Source organism: Physeter macrocephalus, chromosome 14 (assembly GCF_002837175.3).
Source record: "Physeter macrocephalus isolate SW-GA chromosome 14, ASM283717v5, whole genome shotgun sequence".
In the NCBI taxonomy this organism is placed as follows: Eukaryota; Metazoa; Chordata; class Mammalia; order Artiodactyla; family Physeteridae; genus Physeter; species Physeter macrocephalus.
The window spans coordinates 131225830-131248783 of record NC_041227.1 but is presented as its reverse complement, the minus strand read 5'-3'; the positions used below and the strand labels follow the sequence as shown (position 1 = coordinate 131248783).

The 22954-nt window shown below is 49.4% G+C and overlaps 2 protein-coding genes across 2 annotated transcripts in view; one reads left to right on the top strand and one right to left on the bottom strand.

Annotated features, from left to right (window-relative positions):
• The first annotated feature begins 1196 nt into the window (after positions 1-1196).
• Positions 1197-5672, top strand: LOC114487683 (cAMP-dependent protein kinase type I-alpha regulatory subunit). The gene is made up of 4 exons (XM_028499143.2): positions 1197-1306; positions 2637-2758; positions 3699-3780; positions 4125-5672. The coding sequence occupies exons 1-4, from the start codon at positions 1270-1272 to the stop codon at positions 4295-4297; spliced, it is 414 nt and encodes a 137-aa protein (XP_028354944.1). The 5' UTR covers positions 1197-1269; the 3' UTR covers positions 4298-5672.
• Positions 5673-10554: 4882 nt separating this feature from the next.
• Positions 10555-22954, bottom strand: part of FAM20A (FAM20A golgi associated secretory pathway pseudokinase) — a 47139-nt gene continuing 34739 nt past the window's right edge. The window contains exons 4-11 of the mRNA XM_024130286.2: positions 21468-21546; positions 16813-16905; positions 15409-15524; positions 14715-14895; positions 13717-13826; positions 13200-13281; positions 12826-12885; positions 10555-11567 (exon numbers count right to left, since the gene is read on the bottom strand). Of these exons, the coding sequence (XP_023986054.1) occupies positions 11315-11567; positions 12826-12885; positions 13200-13281; positions 13717-13826; positions 14715-14895; positions 15409-15524; positions 16813-16905; positions 21468-21546 (974 nt within the window). The 3' untranslated portion in view covers positions 10555-11314. The remainder of the gene's footprint in view (positions 11568-12825; positions 12886-13199; positions 13282-13716; positions 13827-14714; positions 14896-15408; positions 15525-16812; positions 16906-21467; positions 21547-22954) is intronic.

The window sequence follows — 22954 nt, the reverse complement described above, 5'->3', positions numbered from 1 at the left end:
CACCACATTAAAATGAGGATATTTTTTACTTTTAACGATTGAATGCTCGTATTAAGCCCAACTTAGCACTATTCATTATACTGTTTGAGACAGCGATCTTTTAGAACAAAACTTTGGCCAGAAGTAACATGGGAAACAAATGTGGTGTATACGCAGTGGTCAGCTTATGTTTGGGAATCTCTGCATTTGTCAGTCAGTGCATCTTCCCTTAGCTGATCTTTACACATTACAGTCGGCCTGAGAGGTGCTGCTTCCAAGTGCATGACGCTATCGAAGGCCACTCAGAAGCGATCAGCTTCTCTCAATGGAAAGACGGTTATTAGCAGTGATGCAGGTTTCATGTCCCCTCTCACTGTAAAGGAATGAACGAAGTAATAAAACCATTGGAACGTTCTGCTGATGTAATTAGACTCTATGAGAACTTTCTGACAAATTTATGGAGTAGCTTGGGTGTCTAAGTCCCAGTAAATGGCATTCGTCATCTTAAATGGCTTTCTTAAATTTGTGTATTACATGTCTGGCTGTTTGACGGTATGCGGTTGGACGTACTTAGAAAATTTTCTGTACTGGGGGATGGAGATATGTATATCTATTGTGTATATATTTATGTATAGGTAATAGATACATATCACATAATGAATAGTAAACAATATAAATACATATTATGTATATGTATTTATAAGTATATAAATTGCCAAGGCAATTTACTGTGTAAGGGATGTTTATTATAGAGCAACTGTGTGTTTCCCCCTTTCTGTCCCCCAGATGTATTTAATAAACCTTGCAGATAAGACATTTTGGTTTAGTTTGGGGTAACGGCCCTTTTTTTTGTCAGGGTGGGATGTTGTTTATATGGTAGCAGTTGTATGTCCTTCCTTCTGTGGAGGATCAGGGTTGTGGAAAAGGACCCTGGGCTGGAAATATATTCAACTGTAGTCACATATATTACTTGGGTTTTTGTTTTGTTTTGTTTTGTTTTGTTTGGAGATCTGATTGTTTGCTTTTTTGACATTTCACTAATTCGTGAATTCTTTGGGCATATACCTGGTGTTTCCTTTAGGAGCAAGTTACTAAGAGTTTTTGATTGAACTGAACAGAGGGCTTAACATCTTCAACAGGAAGAAAACAATCATGTATCAAGCAGCAGCAGCAAGCTTTGACTTCTCTGTTGTTGTTCATTTACTTGAAACAGTATTTCTTACTCCACAGCATTATGTGAATTACACTTTCTTTTTTCATTTATAGGGAAGCACGCTGAGAAAACGCAAGATGTATGAGGAGTTTCTTAGTAAAGTGTCTATTTTAGGTAAGTTTTGGAAGATTGCATGCAGAATTGTTAAATTGAAGGGTTAGTAATGCTTAAGGAAACTGATTGTATTTCATAAAGATTACTCCAGTTATCAACTCTTTTTCTTTTTTTTAATGGTAACAAAAACCACATGGAATGCAGAGTTGAAGTTTGACTAGGTTAGAAGTAATTTTAAAGTGTGTTTAATTTGCTGGTATATGACAGACCTCTAAATTAGAAATAAGTGTTACTTATTCCTCCTGGAGAGACAGAAAGACTGGAAGTGTTCTCCTGAGTGTGGACTTTCACAGTTATTCCCCCTGGGACTTGTTTCTCTGTTGCTCCATCAGTGAGTTTATTGGTTCAGGAAAGTGAGTATTTCCAAGAATGCATTTCCTCTGTAGAAAGAAGAGGTGTCATTTGCTTGCTTTCTCTGAAAAAAATGCTAGAAGTGTGGGGAAATTTAGAGTAAAGTAGGGTAATTGGAGGCATTTCTGCATATTTTGTTATGTGGACTTAGAGGCATTATTACAAGCTGTTCTTCATTGGGAGGGGAAATGGTGATTTTTATAAGGTAATATAGTCTTGAGTCGTTGCTTTGTTATAGTGAATTGACTTTTTTGCCCTTATTTGTCCTTTCTCCGAAATGGTTACATTTGTTTAGTGTCTTGGGTGTTAGTTTGGCCTTTGGGAACAAAAGTTATTTTCTAGTTACTCTTAGTTTTGTGAATAAATTCTACTGAGGATTTAAATTGATAAATTATTTCTCTGAATCTCTGGAACTAGTACTTTTGTTTTTTTTTGTTTTTGTTTTTGTTTTTTTGCGGTACACGGGCCTCTCACTGCTGTGGTCTCTCCTGTTGTGGAGCACAGGCTCCGGACGCGCAGGCCCAGCGGCCATGGCTCACGGGCCCAGCCGCTCCGCAGAATGTGGGATCTTCCCGGACCGGGGCACGAACCCGTGTCCCCTGCATCGGCAGGCGAACTCTCGACCGCTGCGCCACCAGGGAAGCCCTGGAGCTAGTAATTTTGGGTCCTGTAATTGTAGGTTCGATTTGCATTGATGACAGTCTTTAGGAATACTTAATGATTACATTTTTCTTATCCCTGTACCATCGGATGCAGTTGGGATAGGTTAACCTGGCCACTGGGCTATTGAAAGAAAGCTCTAGGGTCATCTGTAAGTAACAGGAGGATCTTGGTGAGACGAGAGGTAGTTGAAGACAGGTGCCATGTTGGATTAGAGCCACTACTAGAGTATTTTGGTTGACTTCTTTATACCTTTTGTTTTGAGATTTTTAGCCATACCAAATAATGCCGAGAAATTCTTTTGATTCCTGCCTTTTAGAATCTCTGGACAAGTGGGAACGTCTCACGGTAGCTGATGCGTTGGAACCAGTGCAGTTTGAAGATGGGCAGAAGATTGTGGTGCAGGGCGAGCCGGGAGATGAGTTCTTCATTATTTTAGAGGTAAAGGCGGGGCAGCACCGGGCGGGGAATAAGGGGGACACCAGTTCTCATTTACAGCTACCGTTCTTAAGATAAACAGTTTTCTTTAAAAATTATCGTTCCCTTTGAAATGTCCTTGTTTGGTTTTCGGCCAGGCCACCACATTTTAAATGAGGGCTTTGCATGAAGTAATAGCCGAATTCTGACCTACTCGAATTAATTCTCCTCACAGAAGCCAAACAGAACTCAGCCATTTAGCACACAGGCTGTGATGTACTGCACCGTTCTTGTTAAAATCATGCATTTGGGCTAATTTGGCAAACAAGGATCAAAGGCAGGTATTTAAATTCTAAATGTTAACCATGTTTTATATCGTCACAATCCATGGAAATGTATAGCAGATACTCTTGCCAGCCAAGGAGATCCACAGAGCAGATTCGCTGTGAATGTGGCTCAGTAGATGCTAATCGGTGTTGTTTAAACCAGGGGTCGAGGAGCTCTTTCTGTAAAGGGCCAGACAGTAAGTAATTTAGGCATTTATGAGCCATAGTGTTTCTGTTGCAGACTCAACTCTTGTCATAGTGGGAAAGCAGCCATGGACAGTATCTAAATGAATTGGTGTATTGTTCCTATAAAATTTTATTTATAAAAGCAGTGAGCTTGGATTTGGCCCTCCTTCTACAGTTTGCTAACCTGAGTCTGAACCCTCGAAGTACCTCAGCGTGATGAGAAGTACCTCCTAGCAGGAACTGCTGGGGTAAATAAGGATCAAGCCTGTAGTGACTCTCTTCAGTTGCCTTTTATCACATGAACACAGAGGATTTGAAATAACTGCCGAGTCCTTTTTTTTTTTTTTTTTTTTTTTTTTTTGCAGAGTAGCTAAAATCGCATAGGAAATTTAAAATGCCACCCAGGATTTGAAAGCATTAATGTGTTTTGCTTTTTGGTGATTTTGTTATAGGGTTCAGCTGCTGTGCTACAGCGTCGTTCAGAAAATGAAGAATTTGTTGAAGTGGGAAGATTGGGGCCTTCTGATTATTTTGGTATGTGGATTTCCTCATAATAAACACATAGTTTCTGTAAGTCACTTCTCAGTGAGCTAGCAGGGTCTTTCATAATCTTGTCTTTTCTTCTCCTGAATTTTATTTTTTATTTTAGTTTTTCGGCTCTCAGAGAAGTAGTGTGAGATTTTGACCTTGACTCAGTTAATAATTAAGTTATTGATTGTCTCGTATCTGTCAGTTGGTTTTTTCCTGAGGTGCAGATGTAGTGTGGCCTGTACTGAGTTGCTAGGAGGAAAACTGCGGGTTTTCTTTTCCCCGGAGGGCGCCCCTCGGAAGACGCTTCTGAGGGAGCTAGCCTACTCTCAGGCCTTTCCCTCCTCCAGGCGAAATCGCGCTGCTGATGAATCGTCCTCGCGCTGCCACCGTGGTTGCCCGGGGCCCGCTGAAGTGCGTCAAGCTGGACCGCCCGAGGTTCGAACGTGTTCTTGGCCCGTGCTCGGACATCCTCAAACGGAACATCCAGCAGTACAACAGTTTTGTGTCCCTGTCCGTCTGAAACCCGCTTCCCATGCCTCCCTTCCACCTCTCCCTGTCCAGGCTTCCCCATGCAGACTGCTCTCTGGCCCCTCTTTGCAGCGCCACGTGGCCACTGGCATCGCAGCTTCTTGTCGGTTTCTCTTAAAAGTTGCTCTTATTGCACCGTTTTTATGTTGGAGCATTAACTGAGTGCTCATACACAGTTAAATAAATAGAAAAGCGTTCTGTGGAGACTTGGCTGTTCCTGCTTCTCTCTGTGCAGTGTTAGTGTTCACCCCGGGCCGCGCGTGCCATGCTTTCTGGTGAGGGCAGACCCTGCGCCACATGAGTTACCGTAGAGTCATGATGTCACCGTGCAAGATTGCCTTTCAAGTGACAGAAGTTTCCTGTTATCATAAGCAGATTCTAGACTGTGGCCATATATGCTATATTTCTTTATAGAATAAACGATTTCTCATTAAGCTCTGAGGATTAGGAAAAACAGATATAGAAAAATCTTAGTATAGTAGAAAGACATCTTCCTGTATTTAAACTAGTTTAAGGGGTGGAAAAATGCCCATTTTTGCTAATTATCACGTGGAAATGATCAGTTCTTTTTTTTTTTCTTTTTAACAAGAATTTTTATTTGTGAAGCGACTTTGCCTGGTTTTGTTTATATCTTGTTCTTAATGTTTCCTCTCCAATTCTAAAATATGTTGAGGTGTGGCTCTCTATACCTACCTGCCGTTTGAGGTCCACACCGAATCGCAAGCTGCGAATACTGGGTGACGATCTAACTCCGTCTGCCTCAGCTCACAAATCTGATTTTACACCTTCATTTATCCAGCTGGTGCCAAGTGTTGGTCATCAGATGCTGAACTGAGAATACGAATTTGAGGTCTGCACTCTTGGTTGTTAACTTAGAGTTTTTGGTTAATGTATATCCTTCAGTTGAGTCCAGGAGAATAATCTCTTATGCTCTTTAAGCACTGATTCCAGGAGATTGGATTTACTGGGAATAGACAGACTAAATGTCGTAACCGAAAAATGGAGGAGGTGGGATTGCTAAAGGGAGAAACGGCAGTTGGACAAAGTTCAGTGTTGGGAGCTTTGCCCCACTAAATTCACTGGGGCAGGAGATTTGGCAAGAAGTTTTTTACTTTGCTTTAACCTTTCCTCCCCTTTTTACATCAACTAGAATTTTTGCGGGGGTGGGGTCGGATGTGTATGTGTTTCAAATTGGTCTAAAAGGCCATCCTACTGAAAAGTTCTGCTTTCCTATCTACCACCTTATTTCTCTGGCAAACTTTTTTGTGTAAACGTGTGTTTTGAGTCTTAACTGTATTTCAGTATTTTCCAGCCGTATCAAGGTTATGTGTTGTTACATTATTCCATGTGCACCAATGATACCCAACTGTTTACTTTTATTATTGTTATTTTTTGAAACAAAATTTCACAGTTCCATAATGTAGGCACTTTTATTTGCATTGTGATTTATATAGTATATAGGGTTATATTGGGGGTGACTGCAAGCGTTTTTTCCATCTGTGTGCATCTGGCTCTGATTTTTAATCCCCTCTCCTTCCCCTTTCCCAGGTAATTTAAATTGGTCATGGTAAATTTTTTTCATAGATTAGAACAGCTTTTGGGTTGTTACTAAGTTTGGAGTATAAATCTGGGAAAGAGATTTTATTTACATTTTAGTGTGGGATAGAAAGCCACCGTATTTCAAATTTTTTATTTTTCAAAATAATCTTTACTAAATGAGGATTTTCTGGTCTGTATTTTGTGTTTAGCTTTTTATATTTAAAAGATTAAAAGTAAAAATTATGTTCTTATTAGCTTAAAGCTTGATTTGATCTTTGTTTAAATGCCAAAACTGTACTTAACTAAATTATTTAGAATGCCATAAATTTGCAGAGTTCATACATGTATATAATCATGCTCATGTATATTTAGATTCATAACAATGATTTCTAAATGAGTTTTGTTCTTAAGTCATTTGGCTTTGCTGTTTACTCCCTTTTGTAGTTTTTAATCTAAGAAAATTTAAGTCTGAATTTAAAAATGATCACATTTAAAGCCTTATCTTTGTGCAGTCTATGTGAGAAATCACGATTGGCATCATTTGTCTCAGTGGATATCAGGGCTTTAGACGCCCTTATTTCTGGGCTTGGCAAGTGGGTTTATGAACTCCACTGCTCTATAAAGCATAGATGGCCAAAGGACCGTTTTGTATTGTTTCCTGGTCACTAGTCTGATTATATTGTGTGTGCTAATGTACCCTCTTCTTTTTGTTATCGATTGTCTTAATGGTAGGTCAAGTAATAAAAAAGATTAAATAATTTAATTCTCTAACGAATCAGTTTTTCTTCCCTTTCTCCTTTGCTTCTCTTCTCCCTCCCTGCCCCACCCCGCCGAAGCTGCTAATCCGGTGGGCACGAATGAAACTCGAAAGTGAATTAGGGGATCGGTGTTTTGAAAGAATAATATGTTTGTTTTCAGTGTTTTCCAATTCAGTTTGTCAAAGAATGAATCTAAAAACCTTTCTTTAAGGGTAGTTGAGATGTAGCAGATCTGTACTGAGCAATGGAAGGGAAACATTAAATCAGAGGTCAAAGATTTCCTTTTTATTGAGGGTAGACTGGTTCTCTGGCTTTGGAACTTTCCCATACTTAATGGGGGATGTCATTTCTAGGTCAGCATACTCTTTGGTTTAAATTTAATATGAGGAATTCGTATATTTAGGTATGCTTCTATATTTTGCATACATATAAAGTCATTTCTAACATTTATTTCTCAGATTTCTGAGGTGGAGACAATTAAATTGAATTCATTAGCATATTGGAATTAATTTCTTTACATCCAGTGAAGTTGGAGATAATGTTGTATTGCCTAGAACATTGCTTAAGTTGTGCTGCTTTGTAACACATGCACTTTGTCCAGATTCAGTAATCCCCTCCCTCAATGTGGAGTTGGAACCTTTTTTTTTTTTTTTTTTTGCAGTATGCGGGCCTCTCACTGCTGCGGCCTCTCCCGTTGCGGAGCACAGGCTCCGGACGCGCAGGCTCAGCGGCCACGGCTCACGGGCCCAGCCGCTCCGCGGCACGTGGGATCCTCCCGGACCGGGCCACGAACCCGCGTCCCCTGCATCGGCAGGCGGACTCGCAACCACTGCGCCACCAGGGAAGCCCCTGGAGTTGGAACCTTTTGAGTCAGGGCAGAATATAATTGAAGAAAATTTTTCTGGGTTGACTGTACTGGTTGTAGTTTAATTTTCCCTCTAAAACACTGGCTTATATGAAATCCCTTTTTGTATTTTAATGACTTAAATATTGACAGTGTAAAATTGAAGTAGTATGATGTTAGTTTTCTTAATATTGCTTTATCTCCAACCACAGATGAACCCTTTTTGTATTTTTGTTAGGCCCTGGCAGTGTATTTCTAGATGGGCTAAAACTAAAGCAACCTGGAGAAGCAGTGTGTGGATCACCATCATAATAGCCACCAGTAAAGACTGTGGAGAGGAGAACATAAAAGGGAGAATGGTAAATCTCTCCCTCCTTACCCTAAGGAGTTTCACGCGGCAGTCAGTGTTACTGTGTGCGTATAAAGGTAAAGTGTGTGTCCTGACAGAAGTCCAGGGCGGCGGCTTCGTCCTGATGCTGCTGAAAAACCCAAACCACGAATGAGCAGAATTGTTTCGTTTTGCTTTGTGGCTTTTTTCTAAGTCGCCACTAGATGGAGGGCTTTTTAGCATCCTTGTTGTCAGCCTCAAAGTCAGAGTTGGTCCGCATTGTTCGCGGATGCTGTATTTGTGAACTTTGCAGTTTTGCGTGCTTGCTGGAAATTCATTTGTAACCCCCAAGTCAGTACTCCCGGCACTGTCACGGTCATTCCCGGACTTGAGTGGAGAGGGGCCCGCATCTCCTGACACGCGAGTGCCTGGCGGAGGTCAGACCAGGCACACTCTGCCTTCTAGTTTCAGCTGAAATCAGGTGCCCTTGTTTTGGTCTATTTAGTGCCACTTATTTGCATTTTTGTACTTCCTGTTGGTGATTTCTCTATTTAAAGCGGCCCCCAGAGGAGTGCTCGTGTCCTGGCTGGGGGTCCCGAGGGCGAGGAGGCCGTGGCGGGTCTCTAGAGGGGTGTGAGTGAGCCAGCTTCTCTCAGGTGTGAGCGGCAGCGCTGTTGGCCGAGCTCAGTGTTCGTGAAGCAACAGTGGATGCTAACTGAGGTGTCTTCAGCACACCATAACACAGGAGGCAAGATCGTGTACTGGTTGGTTGACAGGAATGTCACCAGAGGCTCGCAGGAACCTACAGCCCTGTATTTCTTCTAGGGGCAGATGGTTGTCTCCGCTAATTCCGTGTCCTTGGTGACCTCATCAACCATAAAACTACCACAGATACGAGAATCAACTACCCTTTTTACCGTCTTCAGACTCAGATGGTCCTCCTGCCTTTGGGGGAGGCTAAGTGAGCTCCTCCAGACCCCGTTCTCCACCAGCTCGTGGGCTGTCCGCTCCCTTTCACTTTTTACTTTGCTGTCAGTAGCACTGACGGGAAAACAAGAAAAGTTCGTACATAGAGACAGGAGAGTTTTTATGTCGTGGAAGATTGAACAGTGGTCCAAAATGAGCGTGTCGGAAGAACTTGATAGTTCTAAGACTGGGGTCTTTTGTTTTCTGGTAATTTTGACAAGTGGTAGAGGCTTAATTTTGGTATTAGTGAAAAACTAATGGATGGGTGAATAAGGAGATATCTAGGTACGCGACATACTGTGGTCAAACTCAGTTCTCTTACGCTCAGTCTGTAAAGTGCGCCAGCATTTTTATTATAGGCCATCTGAAAACTAGTCTGTTGTCACGGAAGAGGCTGGGTCGAGGTGGGGCTGGGCCTGCCTTCCTGAGCCTCTGCAGTTTGGAATTTCAGACCATTTTGTGCTAGTCTCTGAACACCTTCGCCTGAATATTCTCCTCTCGTTCTGCTGTGTGTAATTACCTGGCTCCCCCTCCAAGAGGAAATGTAGGCTTGAAGTAGAAGAAACCATCTGTGAAGTGGGAGGCCTTGAGCACCAGTAGAGATGCCTCAGTAACACAAGGCTCTGGGATTAAGGTTCCTCTATTGAAGACTGATTTTTGTGGTAAAGCCAAGAAATACAACTTCATAAATTGGGTGAGATACTGTTGAGTTTTTGTGTTACAGTGGAAAGAACGCTTTGGGATAGTTTTGAGTCATTAAGTTGCGTGATTTTAGCGAACCTTCCTGAGCCTTAGTTTTCTTGGAGGTACGTTGGGGGTCAGGGATTCTGTCTGTCGGGGAGGACTGGAAGCCTGCGTTTGATTTTCGCACATGGAGAAGGAGCTCTGTGAATGGAAGTGATGTTAGTATCATCGGGAGCTAGGTTCGGGGCGGTGTACCAGTAATGGGGGGAGCCAGGGTGGGCCAGAAGCACCTCTGTCTCTGGGCACGCGGCAGAAGTCTTGGATGACGCCTAGAGGCATCTTGACCCGATACCCACTTTAGCGACAGCTTCTTCCCACCCCACTTGTACTGGTATTTGCGCCTCTGGCCTGTACCAGAAAAGCTGGGCTGATGAAATCAGCCGTTTTTACTTGCTGAGTGATTAATGTGAATACACGACTATCCTGTGTGTTTTCATGGATTGTTGAATAAGAAACAAAGCCGCCTATTCAGACACGAGCAGGTCAGCAGGGAGGAGGCTGAAGAGACTGGAAACCCCTGGGATGCCCACTTTTGAGGGAGGCTTGGAAAGTAAACTTGACTTAGTCATTTCTGAGTGAGCAGTGGAGGGGAGTGGCATCCAGAGTGTCAGACTTCTCCAGATAGCCTTGCTCCTCTTGGGGGTGGATGGGGGACGATTCCTGGATCTTAGGGGAGGGAGGACTGTCGCTGGTGGGCTCTGGTCGGCCCTGGCTGTTCTGCTTAGTCCAGGCTCGTGTACCTGCTGGACCCATTCTTGCGCTGTCCCACCTTCAGGGCCACCCTTGTTTTGCCCTCTATTGTTACTGGATGCTAGCTTTGACAGCCTTGATGTTATTTCAACTGATGTTTACTCCTCGGGTTGAAATATCCCTTTTCTGATAACTCTGAGCAAATCCCTATGTTATTTTCACCTCTTGCAATAACACTTCTGAGAAATTACTTTAGGATGAGTCAGTAGGGATTATTGCGTTCAGACTGGGTCACAGTGTTTAGAATATGAATAGAAAGTGTGCAGACTACTTTGAACCTGTTGGAGTTACCATATTTAGGTTTTGTTCTGCTTAGTCCAGGCTCGTGTACCTGCTGGACCCATTCTTGCGCTGTCCCACCTTCAGGGCCACCCTTGTTTTGCCCTCTATTGTTACTGGATGCTAGCTTTGACAGCCTTGATGTTATTTCAACTGATGTTTACTCCTCGGGTTGAAATATCCCTTTTCTGATAACTCTGAGCAAATCCCTATGTTATTTTCACCTCTTGCAATAACACTTCTGAGAAATTACTTTAGGATGAGTCAGTAGGGATTATTGCGTTCAGACTGGGTCACAGTGTTTAGAATATGAATAGAAAGTGTGCAGACTACTTTGAACCTGTTGGAGTTACCATATTTAGGTTTTTTTTTTTTTTTTGGTCTGCTTGTGAGGTGCCAGATGTTTATTAATCTGGATCGGGAAGTATCCTTGTAGATGTAATAAAGATCTGGGGGTGTCCATCTGACGGCCCGTAATTTTATTTGTTACAGTTAACGCTCTCTCCTGGGAGCCAGGCTTCCAGGCCGTCCCTGTCCGGATTCCCCGGTGGGCTCGGCAGGTGCTCTGTGGCCTTGAAGCAGAGCTCCCGGGGAGAGAGGGGGCCAGGGCCGGGCTCCAGGGGGGAAAGTGCAGTGCCTCCCACTTCCCTTGCTGTTTCGGAGTCACCCCAGTGCCCTGCCTGCTTCATGAGCTCCTGACCAGGCCCCAGCCTGGCCGGGGCCCGCCAGGACACCGTGGTCCACACTCCAGAGCCCACCGCGGGCTCCAGGCGTAGTTTCCGAGGCCGGACTCGTGAGCCCCTAGCTGGGGCCGGAGTCTGGGGCCGGCTGGCCTGTGGAGCGGTTGGCCACGACGCTGTGCTCTCCGTGGGCCTCTATGCAGCCCCGCACGGTCCTGAGGACAGTCTGGAGCCTGCGGTCCAGGGCGAGGAGGTGCGGCTCTGCAAGCACAGGCGTGAGCTGGTCTTCCCGCAGCGACTCCCTCATTACGTCGCTGAGCCTGTAGTCGGCTTGGGCCAGCAGCTGCAGGCGCGACAGTGTTTGCCTTTTTATTCTGGAAGGACAAAGCCAGGGGACCAAGTAAGTGAACGTAAAGAAGGAAACTTCTCGAACTTACTTCCTTCCCCGCCGACGGTGGTGGGGGCTGACGTCTGGAGAGCCTCCGCCCCCAGTGTCTTCTCAGGCGCGTCTTAATGCAAACCCGGTAAGAAGGGAACGGATGAAGGGTGACGGCTAGGACTTTGCGGTCCTTGGCCCAGCCGTCCTGCCAAGCATCTGTACGCTACCAGCTGTGACGCCACACGCGTCGGCTGCTCCCTGGGGAATCCAAACAGAAGTGCTGTGTGATAATGACTTCTCAAGGGAATTGAAAGCTAACGAGAGAAGTTTCCAGTAGGTGAAACGATGAAGATGTCTGCCATCTCAGAGGCTGCGGGTACCGCTGGGCTCCAAGTTGTTTCTGCTCGACTTTGTAATTCTGATTTCTCGGTGTCGGATTCTAAAATCGGGGATGGAAATGGGGTAGGGCCAACCTTGCCTTTAGGATTCTGATTTCTTTTTATGTGGGAATGTGACTTGGACTCAGATGTGTAAGCAGCTTAGGTGTCCACGCACTGTCGTACACAGCCCCTGCCTTTCCTACTCAGGAGGAGAGGAAGCGGGCAGGGAGGGAGGCACACGTGAGTTACCCCAAGAAGAGGAGAGAGAAAGTTCGGGCTCTGCTCTGAGGTTTCCAGCTGGAAATAGAGACCGTTTTGCTCTGTGTGGACCACGTATTTCTGATTAGCTCCGGACACTGCAGCTGAGCAGGTGCCCGATCTTGACCAGCTCGGCCGGAACACCAGAGAGGCGTAGAAGCAGGGTAGACACTCTGGAGAGGTGTTGGCCAGGCAGAGGCCTGAGTACCTCCTTTGATGTGACATGAGTTTATGGGACTTCAGTCAGGATTTTGCCTAGCTGGTGATCAGGCAGTGATACTTAGGAGCTTGTGTGAGTGCGGGCCGCAGCAGAGGTCTGCTTAGTCCTGTCAGAGGCCGTCGGGCTCTTCGAAAAGTGAGTGATGATCTGAGTGTGTTATTAAAGCGGGCGACCGAGAGGTTTTAAAAGATTAGATCCTAAGTCATCTGCTGAGAGATGAAGGTGTGAGAAGTGCTGGGGACAGTTCTGTGGTTGTCGCATAAGGAATGAGGTGGTTCCTGTCATTCTACCCACCCACATCCTCGGCCAGTGAAAACTGGTGAAGACCTGCGCAGCTGGGTGGCAAGCAGGACGAAGTGTCACAGCTGTGACCCGTCCCTGAACGGAAAGCTCACCGGCAGCACTGGGAGAGCGGCGAGAGGATGGAGATCTCGTCGTGCGAGTGCCGTCCAAACCTGCAGGGAGGAGAGACAGGCTTTCACGGGGGCGCCGGGGGGGGCGCGGGGGGGCGGGCACCACCTCCCGCCTCAGTGCTTCCTCCTGCCTCCCCCTCTGCCGTTTTCGAATCCCAGCTTGGGGTAAAATGCCCGGGATCACGGCGGCTGCCCCTCCAGCCCTTCTCCTCCGTCCGGTCCCAAGAGCCTCTGTCCACAGCCGGCAAAAGCAAGCATCCGTTCGTTCCTCTGTTCACCGGCCGCAGGGGGCCAAGGCCGAGCCCGAGGATGAGCCGTGCGCTGGGCCTCCGGGAGGGGACCGTGGGGGCGCTCACCCCCGGGCGTTGTCCAGGTGGATCAGGAACCCGTCGTCCCCAAATTTGGTGAACATCTCGTAGTGGTGCCGGTCCATGTTTCCTGTTGGGGAGGCGAGGCGTGGGCGCGGGCTCCCGCCCTGTGAGCCCCGCGGGGGTGCGGAGGCCGCCGCAGTCGGAACCGGGCCGCCGGCTGTCGCGCCCCCAGGGTGGCCGGGGGGTCACGGAGGGAGCCAGGCAGGCACAGCGCCGGCGTGAGCTGCTGTCCAGCGGGGGCTTCTCCCCCCCGCCCCGGCGCCCCTGCTCAGGCAGGCCCGGGCTCCAGGGCGCACAGCGGCGCCCCTCCCGCCGAGCCGTCCCCGGGCCGCGCCGCCGCGCCCGCCGCGCGCCTCCCCGCAGCCCCCTAGCAGGAGGGGCCGCTCACGCCTGTCCCCGCGGCCTCTGCCACCTGGAGCCCGTGGATGGCGCGAGGCTACCGAGGCCGGGCGGCCCGGGCCGCAGGGTCCCCGCCCCGCCGGGCCCCGCGGGCAGCACCCACCCGTCAGGAAGTCGAAGATGGCCATGTCGATGATGTCGAGGAGACGGCCGCTGCTGCTGTGCGGGTAGACCTGCTTCACCGTGTCGCAGTAAAGAGGGTTCACTTCCCACCTGAGCGGAGAAGAGGGCCTGGGCTGCAGAAGCGCGGACGGCAAGGCGCCCGCCCCCGCCCCCATGCCCCCGGTCCTGCCGGGCCGCTGGCGGCAGGCAGCCCCAGGAGGACCCGGGCAAGGACCCGCGCGGGCAGCGGGCTCCCTGGGTCGGAGGGTGGGGCCCTTTCTCCGCGCGATTCCGGAGCCTCCGCCCGGCCGGGCGCCGTGCTGACCGCGGGCCGGGAGGGCCCCCCGCCCAGCCTCTGCGGCGCCGGCCCCCCGGTCTCCCGAGCCGTTCGCAGCCCCCCGCCGGCCATCCTCTGCCATTCCTCTGCCACATGGGCTCCTCCGCCTAGGGCGCCCCCCGGTCCCTTTCCGTCTGGGGAGGGTCTTCCTCAGCCTCATGAGGCCCTAAGGATCTGTCACGTCGCCCAGAGATTCTGGCCCGGTGACTCCTCTTCCCACCACGGCTGGGTGTCTGGCTCGACGAGCGCACTCATTCCGTCACCTCGCCCGTGTTAACTGAGGACCTGCCCTGGGCCCGGGAGTGCGCCTCGCCCTGGGGGACAACCGCGAGGTCCCGGCTTCACGGCGTGGACTCGGCAAACCCGCTCCCTCCCGCGGCCTCCCCGCGGGCATCTCTGCGGGACAGCAGGCGGGCACTGCGTTCTCCCGACCTGGCTACCGTCTGCCGCCCCGCTGGACCGCAGGGCTTCCTGAAGGGACAGCAGCCCAGGTCTGTCCTTTCTGTCTCCCCCAGCATCTAGTGCTGGGTCGCAGTGGGCTCTTTATAACCAAACGCGTGAACGAAAGGGACAGAACGGACACCGGGATCCGCGTGAGACTGAGGCAGCGTCAGGGCTCCCCAAGCCAGGCGAGCAAGTCCTCGGTCCGGGGGCCCACTCACTCCTCTTTGCCCGCCAGCGAGTAGGAGCGGATCCAGGGGCTGGGGACGGACAGCCGGGGGGCCAAGTGGAGGGACGGCAGGAACGCGGACAGGGAGCCCTCCAGCAGGTGTGGGTTGCCGCACACGGCGTACTCCGTCTTGCACAAGTACGGGCACTTGGCGAAGAAACACACGTTGCTGGCTGGAGGCGGAGAAGGAGAGCAGTAAGAGGAGGGTGCGCGCCATCCTCCTGCCCCACGACATCCATGAGGAGGGAAGGGAAACCCTGGACCCGCGGCTCGGGGGGGAAAGGCCGGGGAAGAAGAAAACAGCGCCTCTTCCCGATGTAGGGGCTCGTGGATGCTGTTAAACGGCGCATCCTGGGGACCAGCTCCCAAATGTCGCAGAGTAGAGACAGCGTGGGACCAGCCTCGCGGCATCGCGCCCACGCGACCAACCCGGCCTTTGTTCGGATGGGTGGCATCTGATTTGGGGGCGGCCGCATCAGAGTTCAGGGCCCAGGCTGGTGAGCGTCTCATGTCCAGCCGTCTGCCATCCCCAGGTCGCCTTGTGTGACGCCCAGGTGGCCCAGGGTGCGAGCGTCTGATGGCAGCATGTAGCCGCCTGATAGGGGATGGGGCCACCAGCAGGAGGTCAGACCACACTGGCCACCCACATTCTTAGACCCAGAGTGTTGCTTTGGCCGGAAGCCTACCTGGAGAGATAAAGAAAACACTCTGCAGGATTTCGTTCTTGGTGACCTCCAGGATTTCCTTGGTGACATTGACTAGCCTCCCTACGGTCGGTGGTACCCGTCGGAAGTCCAGAATCCTGAAAGAGGGGGAGGCCAGTTCAGACCTGGGGGATGATCGCCATTAGAAATGGACCTGCTGCGAATTCCCTGGCGGTCCAGTGGTTAGGCCTCCGCGCTTCCACTGCAGAGGGCACGGGTTCGATCCCTGGTCTGGGAACTAAGATCCTGCCCGCAAGCCAAGCGGCAGGATCCAAAAACGAAAAAAAAAAGAAAAGAAACGGACCGGCCTTCTGACCACACCCAGCCGAGGGCGGGGTGGGGGGTGGGGGGTCTCCGCAGTGCAGAGCTGACCGTGCCGAGGGCAAGCCTGCATCTAAGGGGCTGGGAGAAGGTGGGGGGAAAGGAATCCTTATCCCGTGAGGCCTCCTGGGCGAAGCTTCCACCCTCCAAGCTGTGTCCTAGCTCAGCGCTTCTCACGCTCCAGTGTGCACATGGGTCACCCGCGATCTTGTTCAGATGCAGCTCTGAGTCAGTGGGTCCAGGCTGAGGCTGAGAGTCTGCATTTCTGAAGAGCTCCCGGGGGTGGCCAGGCTGCTGGTCCCCAGACCACACCTCGAGTAGCAATGACAGCCAAACAGAGGGAACTAGGAAATTGAGGCAGGTGCTCTCACCTTTTAATATCGTAACCGTGAGACCCTGTGGGGAAATGGCCGTGGGCACATTATCCCCACTTTCAGGGCAGGAAACTAGAGCCAAATCACAATGTCAGGTTCAGGTGTAGCCTGGGCAGTCTGGCAGGGTTAGTTTTCTTCCTAAGTGACTCTTTTCATTACATTAAAAGCCCTTGTGGGGCTTCCCTGGTGGCGCAGTGGTGAAGAATCCGCCTGCCAATGCAGGGGACACGGGTTCGAACCCTGCTCTGGGAAGGTCCCACGTGCCGCGGAGCAGCTAAGCCCGTGTGCCACAACTACTGAGCCCGCGTGCCTTAGAGCCCGCGAGCCACAGCTACTGAGCCCGTGAGCCGCGACTACTGAAGCCCGCACGCCTAGAGCCTGTGCTCCGCAACAAGAGAAGCCACCACATTGAGAGGCCCCCTCTCGCCGCAACTAGAGAAAGCCCGCGCGCAGCAACAAAGGCCCAACACAGCCAAAAATAAAATAAATAAATAAATAAATAGATAAATAAAAAGGCCTTGTGATTTTCGATCCATGGGGTTGGATGGGTCGTGTTGGGTTTGAAGGTGTTGGGACCCACGAAGAAGATGAAGTGCCAGGAAGAAGTGGCCGGGAGGGCAGCGTCTCCCTGGGGCGCCCTCTGGGGATTGGCCTCCGCAGTCAGCGCCGCCTCCCTGGGGCCAGACCCTACCTGTCCAGATGGAAAGCTGCAATCTCGGCGTTGTGTCTCTGAAAATCAACGAAGTAGAAGAAGTCCTCGGGCGTCTCTTCATCTCGCAGCTGTCTGGAAGGAAGGAAAAACGCCCTGGACTCAGACCTCAGCTGGGAGCCTGAGAAAAGAGCTGACACACGTGACCGGACGGAAAGGAAGACACGCCTTCATGCTTTTCAGGGATGCACGGATGATGGGACAGCACATCAGGAGCAGCCCGTGGCTCCCTCGGCCGGGAGACCGGCAGGCGGGAGGGGCGAAGCTTCTTGCAGGACGCGGACCATCCTGGAGGCGCCCCGGTGCGGTGCCAAGCCTCCTTCTCGAGCAGCTCTGGTGACGGCCGCTGATTCTCTGCAAAGCCCAGTGGCTGGAGGGAAGAAATCCATTCTTCCGCAGATACGCAGAAGACAGGGCACTGGCTGACACACCAGAGGGTGTGTACACCCGGGGGCCAAGGATCAAGAGAGGTGGGGTACGAGACAGAACTCTATAAAGGGAAAGGTGCCCTACAGGTGCAATTTAGCATGACTGACACAGGAGAGCAAACAGTTCTGGGTCTGTGAATCGACCGTCTACTCGGAGGCACCTCACCTGGGTCGTGAGAGCGGGTCATGCCAGAGGCCGAAGGGAGGCTAATGCAGAGGATATGTACTTATATACATTAAAGAATCCCTCCTAGATTCCTGAAAAGCACCATCCTGCCTGGTCATGAAGGGCCGGCTGGGCATGTATGTTTAGGTGCCTCCCAGTAATAGGAAGGGCATCCCGGCTGCTGGCCCCAGGTTGACTGGCCTCAGTGCTGATAATCCTTGGAAGAAGGATGATCTTCAAATTATTTTATACTCCACCGTGCGGGGCCGCACGAGGGCAATGTAATTGTAAATCAGCGTAATGTTGTGTAATGAGCTGTAAGTACGCGGCGCCCGAAATGGAAACAGTGATGGGCGCTTCGTCCCAAACGCCAGCCAGTCCTGGAAACCACGGCAAGGGGCTGCCCAGGGCGGGCCCTCGCCTTTAAAAGGTGCAGCCACACTTAGAGCACGGCCCAGGCCTGACCCAGGGCTGCTTATAGCATCGCCGAATGTCCAGGTCAGCCAGGACTGTCCATGTGTCCTCAGCTCGTTTTCATTCCTGAATTCTGTATGTAAGAATACACAGTCTGGGAATTCCCTGGCGGTCCGGTGTTTAGGACTCAGCACTTTCACGGCTGCGACCCATGGGTTTAACCCCTGGCCAGGAAAAAAAAAAAAAAAAAAAAGGTAAAGAAAAAATTAAAATTAAAAAAAAGAGAGACTACACAATCTCTGGGATGCCCTTTAGAACGCGCCCCCTGCATCGGCAGGCGGACTCTCAACCACTGCGCCACCAGGGAAGCCCCATTTCTTTATTTTTGTACGGCATATTTAGGCATGATTTTAAATTTGAAAGTCATTTCTCCTTTACGTCGGTACTTCCCAAAGCTTGAGAAGCACAGATGTATTTCTCATTGCGTCTATTGAATTATATTACATTAAAAATATAATCTTTGTGGTCATAATTTGTATTACCCAGAGATAAATTTCTACTTTCCTTTTTTAAAAACGGACAAATGCTGTTTACTTTACATTACTTGTAGAAAAAAAATGCATGCTTTTTCAAGAAATACATTTTGTTTTTTGTTTTTTGTGGTACGCGGGCCTCTCACTGTTGTGGCCTCTCCCGTTGTGGAGCGCAGGCTCCGGACGCGCAGGCTCAGCGGCCATGGCTCACGGGCCCAGCCGCTCCGCGGCATGTGGGGTCTTCCCGGACCGGGGCACGAACCCGTGTTCCTTGCATCGGCAGGCGGATTCTCAAACCACTGCGCCACCAGGGAAGCCCGAAATACATTTTAAAATGATACTTTGGCTTGGGACGAAATTTTAGAAAATGCAGATTAAACTTTGTGTTATGGCGTGAGCGTAGATCAAATGGCTTTTGTGATCTAGTGTTGGAAGCTTTTGCATTATACTCAGGGAAACAGCTCGTTCAGTTGAGCACTTTTTGCGTTTTGTTCGTAATTGACGAGGAGGAGAAGAGATTTCAGGCTGTTACTTCGTGGGCTTTCTTGCAAATAAAACACTACAAGTGTGAGTAGTTTTTTCTCCCCCAAACAGAGCTCATCCACTTTCTATTAGCTTCCAGTTTTAAAAAATTACAGACATCTTAATGTGCCACATATGAATTTTGCTCAGAGAATGCAATTCGTGGATCTGGCGATAAATGGTGAATTTGCAGATTTATCATTATTTTGACGCTTCTCTTTAACATCTCGTGTTTCTGCATCAGTGTTCTTTCTGCTTCCTCTCTAACTGATGCTCAGTTAGGACTATACATGAAACATGCACAACTAACCGTAACGATCATTTAAAACCCTCCAACGGCCCAAACACGACGGTGGCCCTGTGTTCAGCTGAGTGGCACCCAAGAATCTTGTGCCTGCTTCTGGGCCTGGGCTGGTTGCCCTGTGTGCGCAAGGCTGTCGCTCTCTTTTAAAAGGAACACAGTTCTTTTTAGTACTCTATAGGCTTGATATAAGATGAGACCCCCCCCTCCCCAAGCTGTCCCTCAGAAAAGGGAGTCTTTCCATGTTCAAGGGCTCCCTCTCAATTTCTTTATTTTGTTTGGTACAGATTCATTCAGCTGAGATGCTGCTTTTATTACCTGACTGAACTGGTTAAAACAGGCTGCTGGTGGTGACAGGGGCAGAATTTAACGTGGATTTAACATTGACCCCAAACTCGACTCCAGCGGTGCTGAGGACCAATGTCAAAAATTTTGGACAAGTGACATGTGAGACTGGGGGTGGGGGGGAAGCAATATTTCCAAATCTCTGTACTGTTTTATATGATGAGATATATATATATATTTTCTTAGGATGAGATTGTTTTTCATCGGGAAATTAAATACAGGCAGACATTCCCCCGTTTCATGTACATCGTTATATATTTATTTATTTATTTTGTAGTACTCCGTTTCTTGAATTTTATTTCTTTTTAATGTAGCAAGTTCTCATTCGTTATCTATTTTGTACATTTGAGTGTATATATGTCAATCCCAATCTCCCAATACATTGTTATTTATTTAAATTGACCAAATAACTAGATTTTTGGATCTTCACATGGAAAAATGGAGGATCTCCTTGTGTGGCCGTGGTTTTCAAGGCTGTCCTTGCCTTGGGATTAGAGGGGGCCCCAGACCAATCCTACTGGACCCCCTGAGGGGGGGGTTCAGGCATCGGGGTTTTTCAAGGCTTCCCAAGTGATTCAACGTGCAGCTGATGTATTATAAAGCTCTCCTTAGTACTTTATATGCCTAAGTATGTAAGTGCTTAGTGCTTTATAAGGGTTTTTGCTAGGGCAGTGCAGGGCTCAGAGCTAAGACTCTTTATTTAGTGCTCATTCGACCATCAGACCCACCTCCAGGGCCTTCAGTATGCCTCTCCGTCGACGGAGGTTTTGGAATCTAAGTCAGCCGAATGGGATTCCACCGGAAGACCGTGCCTTCTGGCAAGAAGCATGACTTGGGTAACGGGACCCCTCCTGGGCCATTTTCTCGTGGGCGTGTCGTGTCCAGGGGACCATTCCTGATTCAGGAATCTCACACCTCTGCTGCAGACCCTTTGGGGGCCAGGAACCCATACGCGCACCAAGCTCTGTCCGTAGACTGCATACCTATTATTTCACCCACACAGACACACTACAAAATTTTAAAGGCATGTATTTGCTGCTGTTACGAATAAAATAGACATTAATTTAAAAGTGTGATTGGCTGTAGAGAACAAACGTATGGACACCAAGGGGGGAAAGCGGGGAGGGGGGTGTGGTGGTGAGATGAACTGGGAGATTGGGAGTGACATGTATACACTCATATGTATAAAATAGATAACTAATAAGAACCTGCTGTATACAAATTAAATACATAAAATTAAAAAAGTAGAGAACAAACGTATGGGTACCAAAGGGGGAAAGTGGCAGTGGGTGGTGGTGGTGGTGGGATGAATTGGGAGATTGGGATTGACATGTATACACTCATATGTATAAAATAGATAACTAATAAGAACCTGCTGTATACAAATTAAATACATAAAATTAAAAAAAATAGTGTGATTGGCTTCGGGGTAGCCTTTCTTCATGGTCTAGTTTTTCAATCAAAACAAGTACTATTGTGTAGGTATCGCTAACCTTTTTGAGGGTCCTAGCCCTGGAAGAAAGCAAGGCTCATTTCTGGAGGCCGAGTGTGAATTTGGCAGTCCCGCTGCCTGGTTTGACTCCTGCTTGCACTGCTTGCAGCTGGGAGGTTGGGGCGAGCTGGCCTCTCCTGGCCTCAGTGTCTTCATCCATAAAGTGGACACTGTAACAGTCCCCGACTCATGAGATGGTTGATGATCCAAAGGCACGATGCACGTCAAGCGTGTAGCAGAAATACTAGCAAAGACCCAGCTCTTGCTATTTTGAATCATTATCACCAAAACAGTTGTATGCTTGTGCAGATGGCCCCAAAGAGGGTCTATAAATGCTTGGCTTAAAGATTTTAGACCACTTTTATTCATTTTTGGTCAGCACTCCCCCAGGGCTGCCACAGCTGTGCGTATGGAGGTGAGGAAAGCAGTCACTTACCTCATAGGTTTGAACATGGCCTTCCCGAAGTCCGAGAACCTCAGAACCAGTTTGAGGTGGACCCCACTGGGTTTCACGACTGTTTGGGGAGAAGGGGGAGTTAACGATGCTTCTGGGCCCAAGCTCCGGGCTGTGATCATTTCCTCATTCAATAAACCCAGCCCGTTTCTCCTCTTCGCCCTTCTTACTTGAGACCCTAAAGAGTAGGATCTGCTCTCAGAGCCTGCAGGGTACAGCCCATCGTGTCAGGCCATGGAGAGTGTGTCCAGCGACTCAAGATAAAACGTTCTCTGCTGTTACAGGGAAAGGGCAAAACAGTGCAGGTTTCCCCGGAGGGACACTTGCTGAAAACCCCAAAGGATGTTTTCCTAAGAAGAGCTGACCCCTGCCTTTGCTTCAGCTGTGCCTTAGAGACTCTGATTATGCCACCTGTGACATGGCATTAGACTTGGTCATTGATATCTCTTCCTACGTAAAACTGGACACCTGGGCTGTGATGGGGCTTGGTGACCCCTGAGGTGCACGTGCATGATCCTGACAGTGGGTACTGCCTCCTGATGTGTGTCCTGGGCACCTCACTCGCCTGGCCCTGCCCCTGCCCTGCCGTCAGCCCCGCGAGGGGCGGGATAACGCCTCCCTCACCTTTGCCTTCTAAAAAATGGCAAACGGCAGGCGCGAAACTAAAGAAAACGGAAGCCCCAGGCCCTATAAACGTGTGTCTTTAACAAGTCGTGACACATGGAAATTTCTGACGTGTGCTCAGTTCATCGAGGTCACTGGAGGGGGCTCCTCGAGGCCGGCAGTGACTGGTGGGACCTCAGTGTCCAGGCACACCTGTACCCAAGTCACAGCGCCCTGGCAGGGACCGTGCTGTATCTCATGCCTATCTTTTCGAGTCTACTCATCATTTACCCCAGGGGGTCTCAGCCTTGGCTGCATGAGGATCACCTGGAGTGTGTTTATATAAAATGCTGGTGCCTGGGCTTCCCCCTGGCAATCGAAGCAAAACCCCTGGGGTGGGGACCAAGACGCAGCAATTTTTAAAGCTCCCTGGGTGACTACTCTGCCGCCGGGTTGAGAACCACCGTCCTGCACCATTGCTTCTTAAATCTGAAAATGTACTCTAGTCCCCTGAGGATTTTGTGAAAATCCAGATTCTGACTCAGAGAATCAGGGCGGGGACTGAGATTCTGCATTTCGGACGCGCTCCTGGATGGTACGGAAGATGCTGGGCCAAGGACCACATGCCGCCCAGCAGGGTCCTACCCAAGAACTCCGCTTAAATGCCTTTTCTTTTGTGCGGGAAGGTGGGGAGAAATGTAGGTTCTCAGAGATGAGGCAGGGGGACTCAGGCTCCTCAGCCCCTGACGGATCCGCACGGAGTGGGCAGCTGGGCCTTCCCGTTGCTGCCAGGCACTGGGGTTCACAGGGCAGTGAGGGGAGGGAGGGGGATGGAGGTGGGGGGCCAGGGCGGGGCCAGGGCGGGG

Excerpts from the sequence above, each read along its gene's own strand:
- LOC114487683 (XM_028499143.2), top strand. The coding sequence starts at position 1,270 with ATGTATGAGGAGTTTCTTAGTAAAGTGTCTATTTTAG. Across the intron at positions 1,307-2,636 it reads TAGTAAAGTGTCTATTTTAG|AATCTCTGGACAAGTGGGAA; the intron begins GTAAGTTTTGGA and ends CCTGCCTTTTAG. Across the intron at positions 2,759-3,698 it reads AGTTCTTCATTATTTTAGAG|GGTTCAGCTGCTGTGCTACA; the intron begins GTAAAGGCGGGG and ends ATTTTGTTATAG.